Consider the following 21,999-nt stretch of genomic DNA (forward strand, 5'->3'; position numbering starts at 1 on the left):
TTCAAGGTGTTGTGGATCTTCTACCAGAGAGCCAAGACATCAGATTGATACATACATATACCAAAGGCTTTTCCCCCTTACAAGGGAGGTGGCCAAAAAGAAAAAGGCACTAAATCCACTCCCACCCACTCCACCCTCCCTCCCATCTTGGCACCTCCTGGATGACGGGTCATCCCTGCATCTTGTCCACTGTCCTGGGTCAGAGGCAGTGTTGCAAGACACAGCACATCCACAGCAGGGCTGCTTCATTAAATCAGTGACCCCCCCCCTCTCCATCCCCTCGTGCAGAAAAGGAGAAGACTGGGAGAAATCCCTTCAGGCTATGTCAAATTTTTCTCACACATACTACCTCACCCCCCATCCCCTCACCCATTCCATCTCATGCATCACAACAGCATCCATATACAACCTTTCTCCATTCACCCCTGTCTTCTGTCCTCTCCCATCCTTCCTCAACAGGCATTCCCCTCTTCCCCAGATTAATACATATACCAAATGGCCCCTTCCTCCTTATATTGGACAAATTTTGTTGAAGGTGATGCTACTTTCTGCATTGATAATTTTCTTGTGGATGGTTTCATTCGATTTAACTATTTGCCTAAATGTATTGGAGATGCAAGTTATTAAAAAGTATATTTGAGCTAATGAGGTGAGGCAGAGAGCAAGACTGAAAAGGTAACTGGCAAATAGGATTGATCAAAGAATGCTGCGATGATTTAGGCATATGAATAGAATAAATGAAGAATAACAGAGTATGAAAGGCAGACGTAGATGGAGTGAATTTGAGGGTAAGATGGAATAGGGTGGATGGGTGGAGTGAAGGGGGTCATGGGTACAAGAGGAATGTTTGTCGAGCAAGGAAAGAGGGCAAGAGATAGGTGGAAATGGATAAGTTCATGCAGTCCAAAGGGATTTCTTTTCATATGGTTCGTAATTTCACAAGTGGGTGAAGATGGTGATGGGTTGGGGGTCCCTTTTTTTTTTTTTTTTTTTTGGGGGGGGGGTGAAGTATCACTTCTGGTTGGGGGTCACCATGTATTGAAGTGAAGACAAACCAGCTTCGGCTGTCGTGCTCTGCTGTGGAGGTGCTGCATCTTGCTGCACTGCTTCAGGCCCAAACACTGGGCAGAGGACAGGGATGACCCTTCATCCACAAGGATCAAAGATACAAGGGACAAGTGGGTGTGGGATGGATGAAGGGTGGGTGCATGTCTTGACTATGCCATCCTTCTTGTAAGGCAAAAAGTGCCTTTTGGTATGTGTATAGTACTGTGTGTAGATTAGTATGTGTGATGTATTCAGTAAGAATGTTGGGTCTCCTTCCCAGGGGAAAGAGATGTGGCTACAACTTGTCTGTGTAATACATAAGAGCATGGTCAGTTTCGAGGTTTCTGGTTGCCAGTAAATTGTAGATCCGAATGTAATTTGCAAGGGTTGTGTTGAATGTTTAGATTTTGTCTTTGTAGAAAACTAGGAAAAAGTGGTGTTACAAGTAAAGGGAAAGTTTTTAATTCAAATATATATTTGACATTATTAGTGACTGTTGTATGTTGTGTTGTCCTTGCATGCCTTGCGTAGAAAGTTGTGCAACCAATATTTTAAGAATAAATTTATGTAAGTCTTTAATCCATTGCATTTATAAGAATTATGTCTGTGATATAATTGCAGATTGTCAGTAAGCCAGTGTAACTAATTTTCAGATGAATGTTTGAATAAAGAAATTTATATGTATATTATGATTAGAATTGATATTAATTCACTAGAATCAATACAGAGGAGAATGACCAAAATGATACATGGAGTCTGAAATTTACCTTACAGAAACTATCTTAGGCACCTTAATTTACACTTTCTGGAAAGACGAATCCTGGGTGATCTAATAGAGGTATTCATATTGGTCAAGGGCTTTGACAAGGTTATCATATTAAGACAACAGGGCAGGAGTTGCCAGTAATGGATTAGAATTCGACAAATTTAGATTTAAGAAGTAAATAGGCAAAAACTGATTTACCAATAGAGTGGTTAATAAATGGAATAGACTTGGGATCCATGTAGTGAGCGCTGAAATTATTGAACGTTTTAAGGGGAAGTTAGATATTTTATGGATGGTGATGAGTGGTAATGGACATAGAACTATCTAGTTTAGGCCTTATGGTCTCATGCAGTCTCCTTCATTCTTATGTTCTTATGTAAGGGCCTCCTTTATAAGGGGAAGAAATCCTTGGTGTTTAATATATTATTAAGAGGTGTACGTTGACAGCCATCCCCAATTTAATGGGGAAAGTCTGTTTAATGTATACATATATAAAAAAATTCTTTCCTAGCCATTGTATTTTTTATTCATGTTGAAATTATCATTTTCAGATAAGGGTGATATTGAAGCTAGGCTGACAGAAAATGAAATTAACACTGGTGTTGAAAATGCGGCTCTGAGCCAGATTTTGGAGGACTGTACTACTGCAGCACAGAAGGGAATCACACACGCCCTTGATGCAGCCGAAAACGCTGCTATTGCCATCAACAACCATGCTGAGAAAGCCTTTCAGGCAATTGATGCAGGACAAGACAAAGAACTTCTTTTTGCTGCTGTGGCCGAACTTGCAAAGGCACGGGCAGATTTGACCAAAATTGCTGAGGAGAAGATTACTGCAGCAGAGTAAGTGTCAATTTCTATTAAATCCTTTTAGTATTAAACTTCATTCAGTTGTAAATCTTTCATTTGCCTTCACATTTTATTTGAGTTTGTAGCCTATAGATAAACATGATAGGTTTTGCAAGAATGAATAGAGTCACAAATGTGGAATTGAGGTAGAGAATGGATGTGGCAAGACTAAATCAAAGTATGCCGAGATGTTTTAGGCCCATTGAAAGAATGATTGAGAAAAGACTTTGAAAAAGAATGTGGAAAGTAGAAGTGGATGGAGTGAGATGAAGAGGAAGACCATGTGGATGGATAGGGTGTAGGGGGCTGTGGATGCACAAGGAATGTCTTTTGATCAGGGGAGATCAGTCAGTTGATTACCCCAGGTTGCTTTTGCAGGAGACCCATAGCCCTCGGGTAACTTGGGAGGGATGTTGTCATATAATGAAATGGTGGGGTGAACCAGCTGTGGCTGCTGTGCCTTGCTGCAGAGCCACTGTGTCTCAGTGCATTGGCTTTGACCCAAACATTGTACATACGTACATATACCAAAGGCTTCTTCCCTCTTATAAGGGAGGTAGCCAAAAAACAAAGGCATAAAAACCACTCCCACTCATTCCATCCCTATCACACTCCACTCCCCTAGGGGAATAGGAAAAACCTTCATCCATAAGGCAATAAGATGAAAGTGGCAATGAATGGATTTTGATATGTGTGGGGTGTGTATGTACTTTTTTAACTCAGCCATCTGTAATAAGGGGGGAAGGCCTATTGGTATGTATGTATGCAAATGTGATTAGTGTATTACATTAACATGTAGATTTTTTTCATGTGTACTAAAACACTCTTTGTATTTAACTCAATAGGAGTGCTGTAGAGAAGCTAAAGGCCCAAATAGAGGAAGGTTTATCATCTAGTATAACAAAAGGAAACAAAGCCCTTTTGGAAGCGGAGGAAACATTTGTTGAATTGAAGTTTGCCATGGACAAGATCAAGTCCATTGTTGCTGAAGCTTCACGAGATGGGAAAGTTATTTGTAAGTTGTTAGCTAGATAATACTATTTTTTGCTTTTGGAATTGGGCTTTAGTTACTCTATATATTGTTGAATTTTCCTTGTTTAACCCCATATGGAACTTAATTTTTGTGTTGGAGTTTAAATGGTAACATACATTCAAGTTTATCAAGAAGTTTACCTTCTTGCAGTTCAGAATCATGCGATTTCATGTTGCAATTACAGCGAACCCTCTGTATATCAGACTAGTTTGGGAAAAAGCCAATCCAATTTACCTGATGATCATTTATAAAATTCTAATTCCCCGTCCATGACTTGGTTTTACTGTACACTTAAGTCACAAAAACATTGTATGATATTAGATATTGGTAACTTCGTTACAGTACTTATGTACTTGCCAACAGGAGTAGTAGTAGTAGTAATAGTTTCATTATTGTATCTCTAGTGTGTTGTGCTGGAGGCATAGTGGTGAATTTGGGAGCTAGATTGTGTTGGAGACTCATACACAGTATAGTACATACATATGCCAAGGTCTTTTTCCACCTTACAAGGGAGGTAGCCAAAGTCAAAAGGCATAATTCCACTCCCACCCATTTCATCTCCACTCCCATTCACCACCCCTCCCTCCACTCCCATTCACCACCCCTCTCTCCCTCATTTCTTGGCTCCTCTTGGATGACTGGTCATCCCTGCATCATGCCCATTGCCCTGGGGTAGAAGCAATGCAGTAAGACATAGGATATCCACAACAAGGCTGCCTCATTTAATTGGTGACCCCCCCCCCCCTCCCCTCATGCAGAAAAAGAGATGGGGAGACATTCCTTTGGGCTGCATCAAAATATCATTCACACATAACCACTCCCTAATCCCCTCCCCCCCACTTCTTTCTATACATCACGGCATCATCCATACACAACCATTCTCCACTCACCACAATCATCTGTCTTCTCCCGTCCTTCCTCAACAGACATCCCCCTCTTTCTCAATGCCCCCCTTTACCCTATCCATCCATCTCATCATCGGTCACTCCTCCTGTTCATTCCATCCACCTCTGCCTTCCACACTTCTTTTATTAATCTTTCTTCCATATATTCTTTCCACTCTGTAATTTCATTTGTTTTGATTTTCAAAGGGTTCACCAGACATTATATTTTCTGTTTTTCAGCGGATTATAAAGACCTAGTGGAAACTGGGAGGCAGCAGTTTGAGAATGAGGTGAAGTCCCTTTTGCCAGAGGTTACAATTGGCGAGACCAGCGAGACCTTGACAAAGGATGAACTGAACCTTCTTATTGCTCATGCCCACCGACGAGTGATGCAGTTACAGAACCAGTTGGCCAAGATGCAGGTAAATTAGATACTGAGAACTTTAGGTTCAGGAATTGGAAGCACATCATTTGACAGTGCAAGATAGGAAGAATGAATGAAAAACAAAATTTGTGTATTTATCATTTATCATGCATGGAAGGGGGTGGATGGAGGATGGGGGGGTGTTAGGGAGTGGTTATGTTTGAATGATATTTTGATGCAGCCTTGAAGGATTTCTCCGCATCTTCAATGTTTCTGCATAAGAGGACAAGGTGGTGGGGGAGTCCTCTATTAAGTGAAGCAGCCTTGCTCTGGATGTGCTGTATCTTGCTGCATTGCTTCTGATCCAGGGTGATGGGTGAGATGCAGGGAGGACCCATCATCTATTAGGAGCCAAGATGAGAGGGAGGGAGGGAGGGGTTGTGGATGGGAGTGGAATGGGTGGGAGTGGAATTATGCTTTTTGACTTTGGTTACCTCCCTGGTAAAGGGGAAATGCCATTGGTATATGTATGTATACTGCTTCTCACCCAGGGCGGTGGAAAGGATGCAGGGATGACCCGTCATCCAGGAGGTGCCAAGATGAGAGGGAGGGAGGAGGGTGGAGGGGAGTGGAATATATAGGAAATGGAATGGGTGGGAGTGTTTTCTATGCCTTTTTCTTTTTGGTTACCCCCGTGTATGGGGAAAAAGCCTTTGGTATATGTATGTATCATTTGTGCATGCACAGGTGTTATGGTAAGGTGCTTTTTCTCGCAAATTTAACTGTTAGGTGTTCTTGTTATTACAGTAGATGATGCTTCTCTCCAGATCTTAGCTCCCGTACTTGTGGTCACATCCCAGATGAGGGTGACAAGGTTTAAGGTGCTGAATGGTCTGAAAGGGGGAGGAGAAAAGCAAACTAAAACACACATACACACACACTCACTCACTCACTCGTCAAACAATAGTCCAAAGTTTTTTACCAGAGAGATCTGTGGGAGGATCTGAGGACTGTTGAGGCTATGGATTTTCCGAATCACAAGGCATCAATTTATTTTGACTGCAGGAATAATATTTCAACTATATGGGCATTAGGGTGAAAGTAGTAAAATCTAATATAAAAGCATTTTCCCGAGGATGATGTTTATGTGTATTTTCCTTTCTGTTCAAAGCCCTTCAGCTCTTGGGACATTGAGGGTACAATATCATAACAAAAGGGCATGTCTCTCTTCTTTCTCCATTGTTACTAGAGAAAAGGCTTTTGAGTTGTATTGAAAATAATGAGTAAACTTTGTGACAAATTTTCAATTTGAAATTTTTAGAATAGTGCATGAATTCAAAGATAGTCATGAACTACATATATGTGATCAGTATTCATTAATGTGGTATGAAGTGTTTGAAGAGTTATTTAGTGTAGATTGTGTTAATGGAAATTGTTAATTATATACTTTTGTCTTGATTTATCTTGTCTAGTTTTCATAATCATTACTGATGCTCACATAACTGCTCACTCATATTTTTGACAACTCTTTTTTCATAATTATAAAATTATACTGCTGCTCTTTATTCTTCCTGCTTAAAGCTTCAGTATCAGAATAATAGTGTTGTACATCAAGACAAAAATTTGTGCATCATATTCTTAAAGGTCTGCTTAATAACAGCATGAGAAGAGTCGACAGGTTTTTATATTTTTGGAACTTTTTTCAGCCTAGACTTTTGTTATTTAGAATATTAACAATTCTAATCTGAGGTTTTGCCTTTCACTGTTCAAACACAGGCAGAGAGAGAGGTACGTTAATGTATGTTTGGTGCATTTATTTGTCATTTACTGTTTCTTGACCCTTTTGATGACATACTCTTGTAATAGTCCTATATTTTCCTTTCTCATAGTGGATATCTATTATTCATTGGTATGTAGGTTTCTTTGTGGTGGCTACCCCCCATGTAGGGGGAAAAAGCCTTTGGTATATGTATGTATGTAGGTTATTTCCTGTGACTCTTTTTAAACTTGTTTCCTCTTTGACCCCTTTGCTACTGATACGTAATACCTCTTCACCTCAAGAGACAAGATTCTAATGGTAATATTTATTTCTACTGGGATTTCCTTTCAATTGATTCTATTACCTTGTGATATATTATTGAGTTGTCATACATATTACTTTGAGAAATTGTTTACAAAAGGTATGGATTCATGAATAGAGTAGTATTTTTGGAATAGTTTCTGCAAGAAGAGTGAGAAGAGGGGAAGAAAAGAAATGTGGAAGAAAATGTGAAAAAAAAGAAATGTTCAACTGCAGGCATAGAAGTAGTTAAGAAATTTTTCTGAAATAAGTTTGACTGCCCTACCCCTCCTGCCCTTTAGTGAAAAAAAAAAAGGCTGTGATATGGCATGTGTTTTCATATACTTGTGTCTTTTTATATCTTATTTGTATTTCTGGCTATAATTTAGATAATGTATGGTCCTCTCCTTATATGCAGGGGGGGGACGGAGAGGGGGGGTCGCCGATTAAATGAAGTGGCCTTGCTGTGGATGTGCTGTGTCTTGCGACACTGCTTCTGACCCAGGGCGGTGGGCAAGGTGCAGGGATGACCCGTCATCCAGGAGGTGCTCAGATGAGAGGGAGGGTGGGAGGGGTGTGGAGTGTATTTAGGGATGAAATGGGTGGGAGTGTTTTTATGCCTTTCCCTTTTTGGCTACCTCCCTTGTAAGGGGGAAGAAGCCTTGGTATATGTATGTATGTATGGTCATTGGCTGAGCAAGTTAGTGTCCCCACTTGCAGCAGACATTAAGGTAATGGCAGTTCGAACCCTGCCATCAGCAAGTTGGACCAAGGGCATTGCTCATTAAAATCCATGCTACGAAGTCCTCGGTAAGGGGCACTGGCCTTCCTGATAGGGGAAGTTTGCAATGTTAAACCAAATACATCACAAAAAAATATTTTTAGGGATATTTATGTCAAAAAGCACTGCTATTGATTGAATTGATTATTGTCCCACCTCTCTATTGTCCCACCGCAATCCCCAGGAATCTGGTTATCTGGCCATCGTTTCAGTCCATAAGTCACTCAGTGAAGAGATTTTGTAGGAACTATCAAGTGTGAATGTACAACAGTGTAATGTAATGTGGTTTATGTCTTCTGTGTGGTGGTTGCACCTAGGGCATAGGGCATTTAGTGTCTGTTGATCCTTATATTTGTCTATGATATCCCTTTCATTTTCTCTCTCTTCTTTCCTGCATATGTTTACATATTCGTTTCTAAGTTTTTTATACATTTGCCATTTAGATGTTTTCTTGTCTTTTTTCCATTTTTTCCAGGCTTTATCTCTCCTGGCTTTAGCCTCGCTACATCTTTTGTTGAACCAACATTTTATATAAATCTGTTTCTTTTTTGGTACATATTTGTTAATTCCTTCTTTGTACTTTTCTTTAAATATGTTCCATTTGTCTTCCATATTTATTTCCTCTTTAGAGAACCTATCCCAATTTGCGTTTTGGAAAAACTTCCTTAGTTTTACAAAGTCTGTTTCAGTGTAGGGTGCTAGTCATGCTTATTTTGGAAATAATTTCTGGGGGGAGTCTGGTGAAGTATTTACTATTTGTGCCTTCAAGTGGTGACACTGAGGTATGGATGGAAGAGGATCCCCAAAGGCGCAACACCTCTGGAAGGAATCCAGTCCCGAACCCATCGTTCAGAGCAACTGGAGCCTGTGGCCTGTGGAGTGATTGTATTGTGATCCAAGTGTGTATGTTGGTATCGCTGCAGTTGTGCCACTGTGGTTTTGTTTTCATGGGACGTATTTCTCAGTTGGGTTGATGTTTAGCGGAGTGAGGTGGAATATGATTTTAGAGGTTGGTGTTGGAATGATAGTATTGTGATGCAAGTGTGGATGTGGTTTTGTAAGGATGTGTTTGGAGGTACAGGTGGTAGGCTGTTGAGAATTTTTATGTAGTATGATGCCCCCCTCTCCTCTCTCTCTCTCTCTCTCTCTCTCTCTCTCTCTCTCTCTCTCTCTCTCTCTCTCTCTCTCTCTCTCTCTCTCTCTCTCTCTCTCTCTCTCTCTCTCCCTCCCTCCCTCCCTCCCTCCCTCCCTCCCTCCCCCTCCCTCCCTCCCTCCCTCTCCCTCCCTCCCTCCCTCCCTCTCCCTCCCTCCCTCCCTCCCTCCCTCCCTCCCTTGTGGAGAGTCTAGGGAACGACAACAACAACCCTTATATAGAACTAATTTTTGGTTTCCAAGAATAGATGTTGCCAAAATAAGTGCTTGGTATAGACCTTGGTATGATTAGTTTGTTTTCACTCAAAGGTCCTTGGTACATAGGCTGATAGACAAGTACATATCAAAAGTGAGGTGTAGGATTTTATGGATTTTGTCCAGTAATAGAAATTGGCCATTTAATCTGACAGCAAGAGAGAACTAAAACTGTGGATTAATTGACCAGTTGTTGGTAGTCTTGGTCTTTGGGAACATCATCTTAGAAAGGTCAAAAAGGGTGTAGTTAAATAATTTGATAGAAAAAAAATGTAATAAAGGTCTATAAAATGAAGGAGCTGAATCTGATATATACTAGTTACACTGCTAAACAAATTATAGGAAGTCTGGGCTTTATATGAAATCTAAGTGGGTTGAATAATGATTGAGACAGGTTAGAGATAATAACTCCATTACACGAGCAGGTAATTTGTTGCCTTGGATTTTTCTCATAGGAGACCTTCAGCTCCCCAGGAATCTGGGCCATAGTACACTCAAGACATATTGTTGTGTTGTCTTAATTGGGTTAGTGTTGAGTAGTGTATGGTAATGTGTTCAGTGTCTACAGTATGATGACTGCATCTGGGGCATGTGGAATCTGTTTGCAGGCCTATTCTGTGTTGGTATTGTCGAATGTCGTGAAAAGTGTTATGACACCAGGTAGGAATTATTGTAGCAAAGGGGTAAGTTTAGTGTTAATACTTTCCTCTAACTACTGGTTACTTTCTCTTGTGTCATGTTTATAGTTCACTTTTACGTATATACACAATGCTACATTGATATCTATCCAAGTATTTTTATTAACATCAAATTTAATGGCCCTGTGTTTTGCAGACACTTGAACATGAACGATTTAAAGAAGCCCTGTTGAAGCAGCGTGAGGAGGACAACGTTATCCTTGAGGCTAAAATCAAGGCGTCCCTGTGCAAACAAGAACAACAGTTGGAGTTAGAGTACAAAAAGAAGATCAAGCAGTTACAAGACGAAATGGAGAATGACCTGAGGGCGCAGCTGAAGAGGCAGGCAGCTGCACACTCGGATCATTTAGCAGATGTTCTTAGGGTGCAGGAAAAGGAATTAGATAACAAGTAGGTGCTTCCTGTAGAAAAAAATTAGTACTAGGGTTTTGAGGATGGAAAAACGAGTAAGTTAATTTGAAGTTAATATAAAGTGGGAATATAGGATATTGACATTGATTTTATATTTGACAAGAAATTGGTTACTGTTTTAAGTAGGGTGTGGGATGGCAGGGTATACGTTTCATCGTGACCACTCTATTATAAGGCCCTGTAGTTTGTATATATAATCTTTCTATATTATGAAACTGGAGGCTAGGGCAGTACCTCATTACAGAGGATTTTGTCCCTAGTGTAGGATTTGGGAAACGCACTAGTGGACCTTGATATGTAGATGATACCACCCGATTAGCTGATGTACTCAAACAACTTAGAGATGCCCTAATTGTGTTCAATATAGAGGCCAAAAAATTGGGTCTTAATAGTAACTGGTCTAAGTCTGAACTCGTACATATTGGAGACGTCCTTTATCCCACATCCTTCCATTTTGACAATATACATACATACATATACCAAGGCTTTTTCCCCCTTACAAGGGAGGTAGCCAAAAAGGAAAAGGCATAAAATCACTCCCACCCATTCCATCCCTGAATACACTCCACAGCCTAAAGGTGCTTTCCCCCTTATAAGGGGGTGGCCAGCCAAGGTACCCACCCATCACCTATCCCACACCAGTCCAACACCCATTTGTTGTCCCTTTGATCTTGGCTCTTCATGGATGAAGGACCATCCATGTCCTCTGCCCACCGCTTGGGTCAGTAACAATGCAGCAAAGCATAGCACCTCCACAGCAGAGCCTGACAAACAAAGCGGGTTACCATCACCATTTCGTTATGTGGGGACCCACTTACATAGAAGACAAGAAGAAATCCCTTCAAATTGTGTCAGTTTATCTTCCATTCAGACACTTTCCACTCTCCACTCCTATCTCTTGTCCTCTCCCATCCCTGCACTACAGACGTTCCTCTTATACCCCCCCCACCTCATCCATGCTAAACTACTTTTATGGAGCAGATGAAAACATCCCATTCACAGTCTCCTTTTATTTATTCCTACCTTTTGCACTATTTCCTGATCAACAGATATTCCTCATATGTTCAAAGCCCCCTTCACTGTCCATCTGCAGTGAAGTGGATGTTATTGATAGGGTACCAGAATTTTTTAGATGAAGTTCAGTTTTAGTTTTCCAAAATGCTCAGTCATATGCAGAAGGCAAAGGTAACTGTTCTGCCCCCACATGATTCCTTGTTTATTCTCTCTCTAGATGGTCGTCACTCCTTAAAGATGAGGTGCTCTCAGAGAAGACCAAATATCTAGCAGAACTAGGAGGTATGCGTGGACATCTGGATGGACTGAAGGTCAGACATGCGAGGTGGACAGTTGTGTACATAAATTATTTTGATTATTTATAAATTCCTTTAATTAAATGGAATATGAAAATATGAATTATGTATATTTGGCTATAATTGTGGACTTGTATTGTCATTGACACAGTCAGCAATTGTGGCTCGTGCAGACTTAGACAAAGCAGCACATGCAGGTCGGGAGCTCTGGATTGCCTGTGAAGCTCTCAGGCAAGCCCTTAGGTAGGTTGAAATTCCTTTTTTTTTTCATCTATTTAACCCATGAATATAGTAATGGTGTTTATAGATTTTTTCATGTGGACACTGCTATAACATATGTACCACAGACCCTTTCTACCTCATGAATGAATGGTCGAAGGCAATGCAGTGAGACACAGCATCTCCGCAGCAGGGCATAGAAGTTGGAGCCAGTGGTGGACAACATTATTCTTTTGGGTAGCAAACTCAAAACAAATGGGGATCACAATGTACATACAGTAGCCGCGAAAAGTTTGGGCGCAAAATTATAGGCGCCCCACCTTTCCCCTAAACTCAAAACATGCGAAAAATACAACTTTCCACCCAAACTTTTCGCTATTTTTCAATGCTAGCGTTTGTACCCGTATTTAGCCGAGACAATACACACTATTTGGCAACTCTGTTTAGGCGCACTCGATGTCACATGGAGTCAGTTTCTAAACATCTCTCACGGAGAGTAGTCTTTTTTTTGCGGTGGTTTTTGTGCCTTGATATCTCCGTAATGGGAAGTGGTAAAGAGCTGGAAAGAGACACAGTTGTTACAATCATAACCCTCTATAAGGAGGGTTATAAGTGTAAAGATATTGCTACTCGTGTGGGAATTGGAGTGCGTCAAGTGCAAAAGTGGACCAAGAAATTTCGAGACGAAGGAAGTGACATCATTCGTACTCCAAAGCATCACTCTGGTCGGCCAAGGAAGATATCAAATCGTACTTCTACAGTTCTAACTGCCTCCTACGGTTATTAGGAGGCAGTTAGAACCATAGAAGTACGATTTCATATCTTCCTTGGCCGACCAGAGCGATGCTTTGGAGTACGAATGATGTCACTTCCTTCGTCTCGAAATTTCTTGGTCCACTTTTGCACTTGACGCACTCCAATTCCCACACGAGTAGCAATATCTTTACACTTATAACCCTCCTTATAGAGGGTTATGATTGTAACAACTGTGTCTCTTTCCAGCTCTTTACCACTTCCCATTACGGAGATATCAAGGCACAAAAACAGAGACCACCGCAAAAAAAAGACTACTCTCTGTGAGAGATGTTTAGAAACTGACTCCATGTGACATCGAGTGCGCCTAAACAGAGTTGGCAAATAGTGTGTATTGTCTCGGCTAAATACGGGTACAAACGCTAGCATTGAAAAATAGCGAAAAGTTTGGGTGGAAAGTTGTATTTTTCGCATGTTTTTAGTTTAGGGGAAAGTTGGGGCGCCTATAATTTTGCGCCCAAACTTTTCGCGGCCACTGTATATATACCAAGGCTTTTTCCCCCTTACAAGGGAGGTAGCCAAAAAGGAAAAGGTATAAAATCACCCATTCCATCCCTGAATACACTCCACTCCCCTCCATCCTCCCTCTTATCTTAGCACCTCCTGGATGACAGGTCATCCCTTCACCTTGTCCACTGCCCTGGGTCAGAAGCAGTGTCGCAAGACACAGCACATCCACAGCAAGGCCGCTTCATTAAATCACAATATAGTTGTCTAAAATATATATAAAGTATATCACTGTGTAACCCTTCATCCATAAGAAGCTAAGATTAGAGGGAAATGAATGGGGGGTAGATGGGAGTGGGTGTGTGCGCCTTTGCTTGCTATCTCCCCTATAAGGGGGAAGAGGCCCTTTGTATATAGACAGACGTCACTGTGTTCAAGGAGAATGTGACCATCCTTCAGTGAATACATACATACATATACCAAAAGATGTCTTTCCCCATATAAGGAAAGTGGCCAGCCAAGGCATTCAACCACTCTTCACCCATCCAACACTCATTTGTTATCCCTTTAATATTAGTTTCTTGTGGGTGAAAGGCCAGCCCTGCCCCCTATCCGAGTCAGAAGCAATGTAGCAAGACACAGCACCTCCACACCAGAGCCTGACAGTCAAGGCTGGTTTACCCCCACTGCTTCATGTACATGAACACGATTTCAAAACCCCAGTGGGATGCAGAAGGAAGGAGCACCTTTTTGTCACCCAATAGAAGTAATGCTACTTGGCACTTTCCTGGTGATTTAAAAAGGGGAGATCAAAACAGGTATTTGGTTTTTTAGTTCATTGGCAGCCTGGAAAAGTACCACCTGGTCTATTAGTGGATAAGGTCAATGGACATTCTTTACTCTGGCTATTTTGGAATATATTCTTATTTTAAAGATAAGCTGTATATTGACTTACTTCAGTATATCAGATCCATTATGTTTACTTCATGTACCATAGGTAGTATGAAGAAGCCATTGGTGTATGTATATATATATGCTAGTATGATAGGCCATAGGTGTAAAGGTTTTAATTTGACATACAACAGGGTACAGAGCACTGGCGTCAGTAGTGTGGACGAGGCATGCCGACCCCTTCAGGAGGAGGTAAATGCTGTTACGAAAGCTGCAGGTGAGTTGGCCACCGTTATTTTTTTTCCTCCATTAATTCTAAATTCTGTTATGTATACATATACCAGAAGGACCTTTCCCCAATATAAGGGGGGTGACCAAGTCAAAACATAAACGTAACCTCCCTTCCCTGTCCCACCCTCATCCAAAAACCCATTTGTTGCCCCCCCTTCCACCTTAAATCCTTGTGGATAAACGGCCATTTCAGTCCCCCATTTATTGCTAGGGTCAGTCACCAAGTTTAGTTTTAGATAATGTGAAGAGTATTGTTTTGGGTTATTCTGTACTGTATGCTTGCTAAGAACTTTGTTAGCTATTTCTTGTTCCTGATAGTATATGCCCAGGAAGTTCATCAAATGCTTTGTCTTGTTATCCTAACCATTCTTTCTTGTGGTGCTTTCCTTTTAAATTCCTCCACCACTTTAGTGATGTATATAAAGAGCTGGTGGAGTGGGTGTTTGTGAATCCATGTCGTCATTCTCTAGACCGTTTAGCTGAGCAGTCCCGTTGAATCCTCATTGATTTGGGGAGGTGGATAGCTTAGTTTTGCTTCTTTCTGTGATTAATCTTTTTATCAACTCGGCTATGATGGAAGGTCATGGTGGATAGTAGTGAGATTGGTCTGTAGGATGCTGAGTTTTCTGGTATTAATTTTGGTTTTATTATGGTTATTGTATGTGCTCTTTTCCAGATTGGGAATATTGTACATTCAGGAGTGGCTGAAAGTATCAGTTGAGGCCTTCATTCCCTCTGGGTCAAGGTGTTTTAGATGAATATTTGAGATCTTAGTGGAGCCTTCTGCATGGGCCAAAGGTAGTGCTACAAGACAGCACCTCCACAGCAGCCACAACAGTTGGAGCTGGATTAGCGGCCCAGTTCACTCTAGAATTTATTAAGCAGATAAAGAAATCCTGCAGGCCAAATCAGTTCCTCATCCATTCACATCTATATCTTGCCCTCTCCTTTCCCTGCTCAACTGACATTCCTCTTGCACCCAATACCCTTGTCACACAGTTTGCCCACCTTGTTCTTGGTCCTCCCCCTCAATTTTTTCTATCCACTGTCCACACTCTTTGCTCGTCTTTCTTCACTTGTTCTTTTCAGATCCTTAAATCACTTTAGTATGCATTGATCGACCTCATGTGCCAACTCTCCACCCCTGCTCTGCCTCACCTCCTCTCTCACTCAATTCATCCTTGTAACCACCACCATGCCTCTTTAAAAGCACTTCACTTTAGGTCAGAAAGGAGTATTTTAAATGTGTTTAAGGTAAAGTGTTTAAAAAGTATGGAGGTTATGAGGATATAATGAAAAATGACAAGGTGAGGTAGAGAATTGGGGTGGAAAGAGAGCAGGAAATTGGGATTGATCAAAGAATACTGGGATGGCTTAGGCATATGGAAAGAATGAGTGGAGAAGGGCAAGCAAAAGGAATGTGGGAGGCAGAGGTGGATAGTGTACTTTAAGGAGAATGCCAAGAATGGGATGGGTGGAGTGAAGAGGGCTTTGGGTACAAGGGGAATGTCTGTTGAGCAGGGAAAGGAGAGGGCAAGAGATTGGAAGGAGTGGAGAGTGGTTTGAATGGTTAATAAATTGACATACACTGAAAGTATTTCTTCTAATCGGCTCTTATATGTTCTGGAGTGGATGAGAAGTGAACCAGCTCTTTGTATCAAGGTTTGCTGTCTTGCGGAATTACTTCTGACCCAGGCAGTGGGCATGGAGGACCTTTCATCCACAAAGAGCTAAGATAAAAGGAATTATAAGTGTGTAATGGATGCGTGGGTGTATTCCTTGGCTGGGCACATATAAGAGGGAGAGGGCCATTTGGTATATGCATTTATTTTTAAGTAACAAAGTTATAACTGTATATTCTCTTCATCATCCATTCAGGTGACAGCAATCCATTTGTTACTTCTGTCCTTGGTGCAATATCTACTGAAGCAGTTAACCGTGGCGTTTACTCAGAAGATTCCCTGAAGGAGCGATTCATCAAAGTGGAAAGGATTTGCAAAAGGGTTTCAATGATTGGAGATAATGGGGGGTCCTTGGTTAGGTAAGTTAAACAACTTCCCTTGAATATTTACTTTTAAGTAGCATAATGCATTTTTTGTGTTTCATGGAAGGGAGTTTGTGGAAGATGGAGTATGTTTGAATGTTATTTTGATGCACCCTGAAGGGATTTCTCCCAGACTTCTCTTTTTTCTGCCTTGGGGTGGGGGGTGTCAGGTGGCTGATTAAATGAAACTGCCTTGCTGTGGATCTGCTGTGTCTTGCTATATTGCCTCTCAACCAGGGCAGTGGGCAAGATGCAGGGATGGCCAGTCATCCAGGAGCCAAGATAAAAGGGAGGGGGGTATGTGGGGATGGACTGGGTGAGAGTGGATTTTATGACTTTGTTTTTTGGCTACCCCCCCTTGTAAGGGGGAAAAAGCCGTTGGTATATGTATATGACTTATGGGCTGAACCAATGATTATGGCAGGATCGGAGGAGGGATTGAGGAAGTTGGTGGCAGAGTTTGGGAGAGTATGTGATAGAAGAAAGCTAAAGATAAATGTGGGTAAAAGTAAGGTGATGAGATGTACAAGGCGTGAAAGTGGCAGTAGACTGGAAGTGAGCATTAAGGGGGTTGACTCTCATTTCGGTGATTCGCTCGATCGGATTATGCATTTCTGGTCCTCCCAACCATATCTTTTTATGTAAGACAATGGAAATTTAACACAATGAGCAGGGAAATGGGATGCATCTGTGACAGAAATTTCATTGAAATCCATTAAGAAATTTTTACACAACAGACGATTTACTTGCAATTTTGAGTTATTTTTGAAATAACGTTTATTTTTCCAAAAGTATGATGGACTGGTTGGTGAGGTTATTTAATGTTTGCTGGAGAGAGGGTAGAGTACTGGAGGACTGGAGGAGTGCCTGTATAGTTCCTCTTTACAAGGGAAAAGGGGACAAGTGTGAATGTAGTAGTTTCAGAGGGATTAGCTTGTTAAGTGTAGTTGGGAAGGCTTATGGGAGGATCTTGATTGAGAGGATTAGGAGAGGAACAGAAGGAGTAATTGGTGAGGAACAGTGTGGATTTAGGACAGGTAGAGGTTGTGTAGATCAGATCTTTGTGGTAAGACAGATATGTGAGAAAGCTATAGGAAAGGGGAAGGATGTTTTTTGGGCTTTTATGGATCTGGAAAAGGCTTATGATAGGGTAGACAGAAAGGCACTGTGGGAGGTTATGCAGATTTATGGGATAGGAGGAAAGCTTCTGGGAGCTGTCAAGAGTTTTTATGAGAGTAGTAGAGCTTGTGTCAGGATTGGAAATGGAGAGAGTGAGTGGTTTGAGGTAAAGGTGAGACTTCGTCAAGGATGCGTTATGTCGCCCTGACTATTCAACTTATACATGGATGGGGTGGTGCGAGAGGTGAATGCAAGGGTAGTGGGTCAGGGATTGGAGATGGTTAAAGAAAATGGAGAAAAGTGGGAGGTGAGCCAGCTGTTGTTTGCGGACGACACTGCGCTTGTGGCAGGATCGGAGGAGGGATTGAGGAAGTTGGTGGCAGAGTTTGGGAGAGTATGTGATAGAAGAAAGCTAAAGATAAATGTGGGTAAAAGTAAGGTGATGAGATGTACAAGGGGTGAAAGTGGCAGTAGACTGGAAGTGAACATTAAGGGAGAGTGACTGGAGGAAGTGGATAGTTTTAGATACTTGGGTGCAAATGTAGCAGGAAAAGGCGGAGTGAAGGTGGAGGTAGAATGTAGATTGAGAGAAGCGAGTAAATGCCTTGGTGGATTAAAGAGTGTAATGAGGAATAGACATTTAGGAATGGATGCGAAGAGGAGACTGTATGAAGGAGTGATTGTGCCAACAGCACTGTATGGGGCAGAAACTTGGAACATAAGAGAAGAAGAGAGAAGGAGTTTGAATGTGTTTGAGATGAGGTGTCTGAGAAGTATGGTGGGGGTTACTAGGCTAGATAGAGTGAGAAATGAGGAGGAGAACAGGGGTGGAAAAGGAGCTGGGAGATAGGGTTGATGAAAGAATATTAGGATGGTTTGGACACATGGAAAGAATGAGTGAAGAAAGACTAGTAAAAGAGGTATGGAAGGCAGATGTGGAGGGAGTGAACACGAGGTGGATGGATGGGGTGAAGGGGGCTTTGGGGAATAGGGGAATGTCTGTTGAGGAAGGACGGGAGAGGACGGAAGACAGAGGTGAGTGGAGAATGGTTGTATATGGATGATGTGATTGCATGAGGAGGAATGGGTGGGGGGTGGGGGGGTGAGGTAGTATGTGTGAGCAAATTTTGATGCAGCCCGAAGGGATTTCTCCCCGTCCTCTCCTTATATGCAAGGGGGGACGGAGAGGGGGGGTCGCCGATTAAATGAAGCAGCCTTGCTGTGGATGTGCTGTGTCTTGCGACACTGCTTCTGACCCAGGGCGGTGGGCAAGGTGCAGGGATGACCCGTTATCCAGGAGGTGCTCAGATGAGAGGGAGGGTGGGAGGGGTGTGGAGTGTATTTAGGGATGAAATGGGTGGGAGTGATTTTATGCCTTTCCCTTTTTGGCTACCTCCCTTGAAAGGGGGAAAAAGCCTTGGTATATGTATATGTATGTATGAGGAGAATAATGATTTCCTTTGGTGTACAGTTATTAGACATCCAGATGTACCTAAACTAGTATACTCGTAATTATAAGGGAAAAAGAAAGTCAGCCTTACAGCAAATTATAAAAAAAAATCACAACTTTAAAAAATATATATCAAGTAGGTTAAGAATGAATTTACTAATATTGTTAGATATAAGTATCACAATCATTTTCCAACAAGAATGATCAAAATTGCTTATTTACACACGAAGTTATAGTTTTGTGCGAAAAAACTAGTTTTGAAAAAATAGCATTTTTATGTTTATATATTCACTACTCCATAAAAGTGCCTCCAAAGAGTATCAAATGCACATATCTACTTACATAATCCTTTGACCATTTCTGGGAAGTAAGCAGCAGATGTTCATTACATTTCTTTTGTACCTATGCCAGCTGAGAATCGGGACAATCCTAACCTTCCATATCCTTTACATAATGAATGGTACACATGCATTACAATCCCTTTGCTAAGGTAAGTATTCTTGCACTTCTCAGGTTCAGAATGGAGCAAAATACTTCGGCAACTATCACATCTGACATATTTAGTTATGGAGTAGTGAATTTATAAACAAGACATGTATAAAACAGGATAGCACGTGGAGAAATTACGCATGCATACGCTGAACCCTTTTTCGATCGCACTGAGTGTGGTGACTGCTGCCTAACCTATCGTTCAACAATATCAGAGTATAAAATTCTCAAAAAAAAAAAAAAAAAACAAGGAAAACGAACCATAGCAAAGAAAGGGGCGTGGCTGACGGGCGGACCTTTAAATCTCTGGTCCTTTAAACCCACCATTACCTGAGAAGGGTGGCATTATACGTCTGGAAACCAGTCCCGCGGTGTTCAGGGACACCACACCAGTCCACACATGAAGTTTGACAAAATCGAGTATTTTTCACCAAAATGAGTTAACCCCCTTAAGGGAGAGTGACTGGAGGAAGTGGATAGTTTTAGATACTTGGGTGCAAATGTAGCAGGAAAAGGCGGAGTGAAGGTGGAGGTAGAATGTAGATTGAGAGAAGCGAGTAAATGCCTTGGTGGATTAAAGAGTGTAATGAGGAATAGACATTTAGGAATGGATGCGAAGAGGAGACTGTATGAAGGAGTGATTGTGCCAACAGCACTGTATGGGGCAGAAACTTGGAACATAAGAGAAGAAGAGAGAAGGAGTTTGAATGTGTTTGAGATGAGGTGTCTGAGAAGTATGGTGGGGGTTACTAGGCTAGATAGAGTGAGAGGTGAGGAGGAGAACAGGGGTGGAAAAGGAGCTGGGAGATAGGGTTGATGAAAGAATATTAGGATGGTTTGGACACATGGAAAGAATGAGTGAAGAAAGACTAGTAAAAGAGGTGTGGAGGGAGTGAACATGAGGGGGCATCCTAGGATGAGGTGGATGGATGGGGTGAGGGGGGCTTTGGGGAAGAGGGGAATGTCAGTTGAGGAAGGACGGGAGAGGACAGAAGACAGGGGTGAATGGAGAATGGTTGTATATGGATGATGTTGTGATTGCATGAGGTGGAATGGGTGGGGGGATGGGGGATGAGGTAGTATGTGTGAGCAAAATTTGACGCAGCCCGAAGGGATTTCTCCCCGTCCTCTCATTTTATGCAATTGGGGGACGGAGAGGGGGGGTCGCCGATTTAATGAAGCGGCCTTGCTGTGGATGTGCTGTGTCTTGCGTCACTGCTTCTGACCCAGGGCAGTGGACAAGGTGCAGGGATGACCCGTCATTCAGGAGGTGCTCAGATAAGAGGGAGGGTGGAGGGGTGTGGAGTGTATTCAGGGATGGAATGGGTGGGAATGATTTTGTGCCTTTTTCTTTTTGGCTACCTCCCTTGTAAGGGGGAAAAAGCCTTGGTATATGTATGTATGTATGCCTTTCGGCTGCAGGCCTTGTGCAAGCACATTGATAGATTGATATGAAATGTTGAAACACTTTTCACATCCCTAAAACTGAATCAGATTGGTCTAACATTAATCAGAGATTTGGGAATGTAATCATGGTGAAATTATACATATACCAACAGCTTTTTCTCCCTTACAAGGGAGGTAGCCAAAGTCAAATGCATAAATCCACTCCCTCCCTCTTTTCTTGGCTCCTCTTAGATGACAGGTCATCCCTGCATCTCGCCCACTACCCTGAGTCAGAAGTAATGTAGCAAGACCGCTTCATTAAATCGGTGACTCCCCCCTCAACATCCCCTCCTGCAGAAATCCCTTCAGGAAAGAATGAGTGAAGAAAGATTAGTAAAAGGTGTGTGGAAGGAGTGGCCATGAGGGGGTGACCAAGTATAAGATGGATGGGGTAAAAGGAGCATTGGGAAAGGGGAATGTCTTGAGGAAGGACAGAAGATAGGGGTGAATGGAAAATGGTTATGGATGATGATGTGATGCATGAAAGAGAGTGGGTGGGGCATGGGGGGTGATGGAGTATGTGTGAAAAATAAATTGATGCAGCCCAAAGGGATTTCTGCATGAGGGGACAGAGAGGGAGGGTCACCAATTTAATGAAGCAGCCTTGCCATGTCTTGTGACACTGCTTCTCACCCAAGGCAGTGGGGGAGATGCAGGGATGACCCATCATCCAGGAGGAGCCAAGAAAAGATGGAGGGAGGGGGGTGGATTTTATACATACATATACCAAGGCTTTTTCCCCCTTACAAGGGGGGTAGCCAAAAAGAAAAAGGCATAAAATCACTCCCACCCATTCCATCCCTGAATACACTCCACACCCCTCCACCCTCCCTCTTATCTTAGCACCTCCTGAATGACGGGTCATCCCTGCACCTTGTCCACTGCCCTGGATCAGAAGCAGTGTCGCAAGACACAGCACATCCACAGCAAGGCCGCTTCATTAAATCGGTGACCCCCCCCTCTCCGTCCCCCCATTGCATAAAATGAGAGGACGGGGAGAAATCCCTTTGGGCTGCGTCAAATTTTGCTCACACATACTACCTCACCCCCCATCCCCCTGCCCATTCCACCTCATGCTATCACAACATCATCCATATACAACCATTTTCCATTCACCCGTCTTCTGTCCTCTCCCGTCCTTCCTCAACAGACATTCCCCTCTTCCCCAAAGCCCCCTTCAC

At 42.2% G+C, this 21,999-nt stretch overlaps 1 protein-coding gene across 13 annotated transcripts in view; it reads left to right on the forward strand.

Annotated features, from left to right (window-relative positions):
- Positions 1 to 21,999, forward strand: part of Mitofilin (inner membrane mitochondrial protein mitofilin) — a 37,014-nt gene that overhangs the window by 13,100 nt on the left and 1,915 nt on the right. For all 13 annotated transcript variants that reach the window (XM_076211813.1, XM_076211816.1, XM_076211814.1 and 10 more), the window contains 8 exons: positions 2,365 to 2,656; positions 3,508 to 3,677; positions 4,820 to 5,001; positions 10,025 to 10,278; positions 11,531 to 11,624; positions 11,761 to 11,852; positions 14,174 to 14,256; positions 16,149 to 16,311. In XM_076211813.1, coding sequence (XP_076067928.1) covers positions 2,365 to 2,656; positions 3,508 to 3,677; positions 4,820 to 5,001; positions 10,025 to 10,278; positions 11,531 to 11,624; positions 11,761 to 11,852; positions 14,174 to 14,256; positions 16,149 to 16,311 — 1,330 coding nt within the window. The remainder of the gene's footprint in view (positions 1 to 2,364; positions 2,657 to 3,507; positions 3,678 to 4,819; positions 5,002 to 10,024; positions 10,279 to 11,530; positions 11,625 to 11,760; positions 11,853 to 14,173; positions 14,257 to 16,148; positions 16,312 to 21,999) is intronic.

This window comes from Oratosquilla oratoria, chromosome 29, assembly GCF_046742065.1.
Source record: "Oratosquilla oratoria isolate Oo_2021 chromosome 29, ASM4674206v1, whole genome shotgun sequence".
NCBI classification, from domain to species: domain Eukaryota; kingdom Metazoa; phylum Arthropoda; class Malacostraca; order Stomatopoda; family Squillidae; genus Oratosquilla; species Oratosquilla oratoria.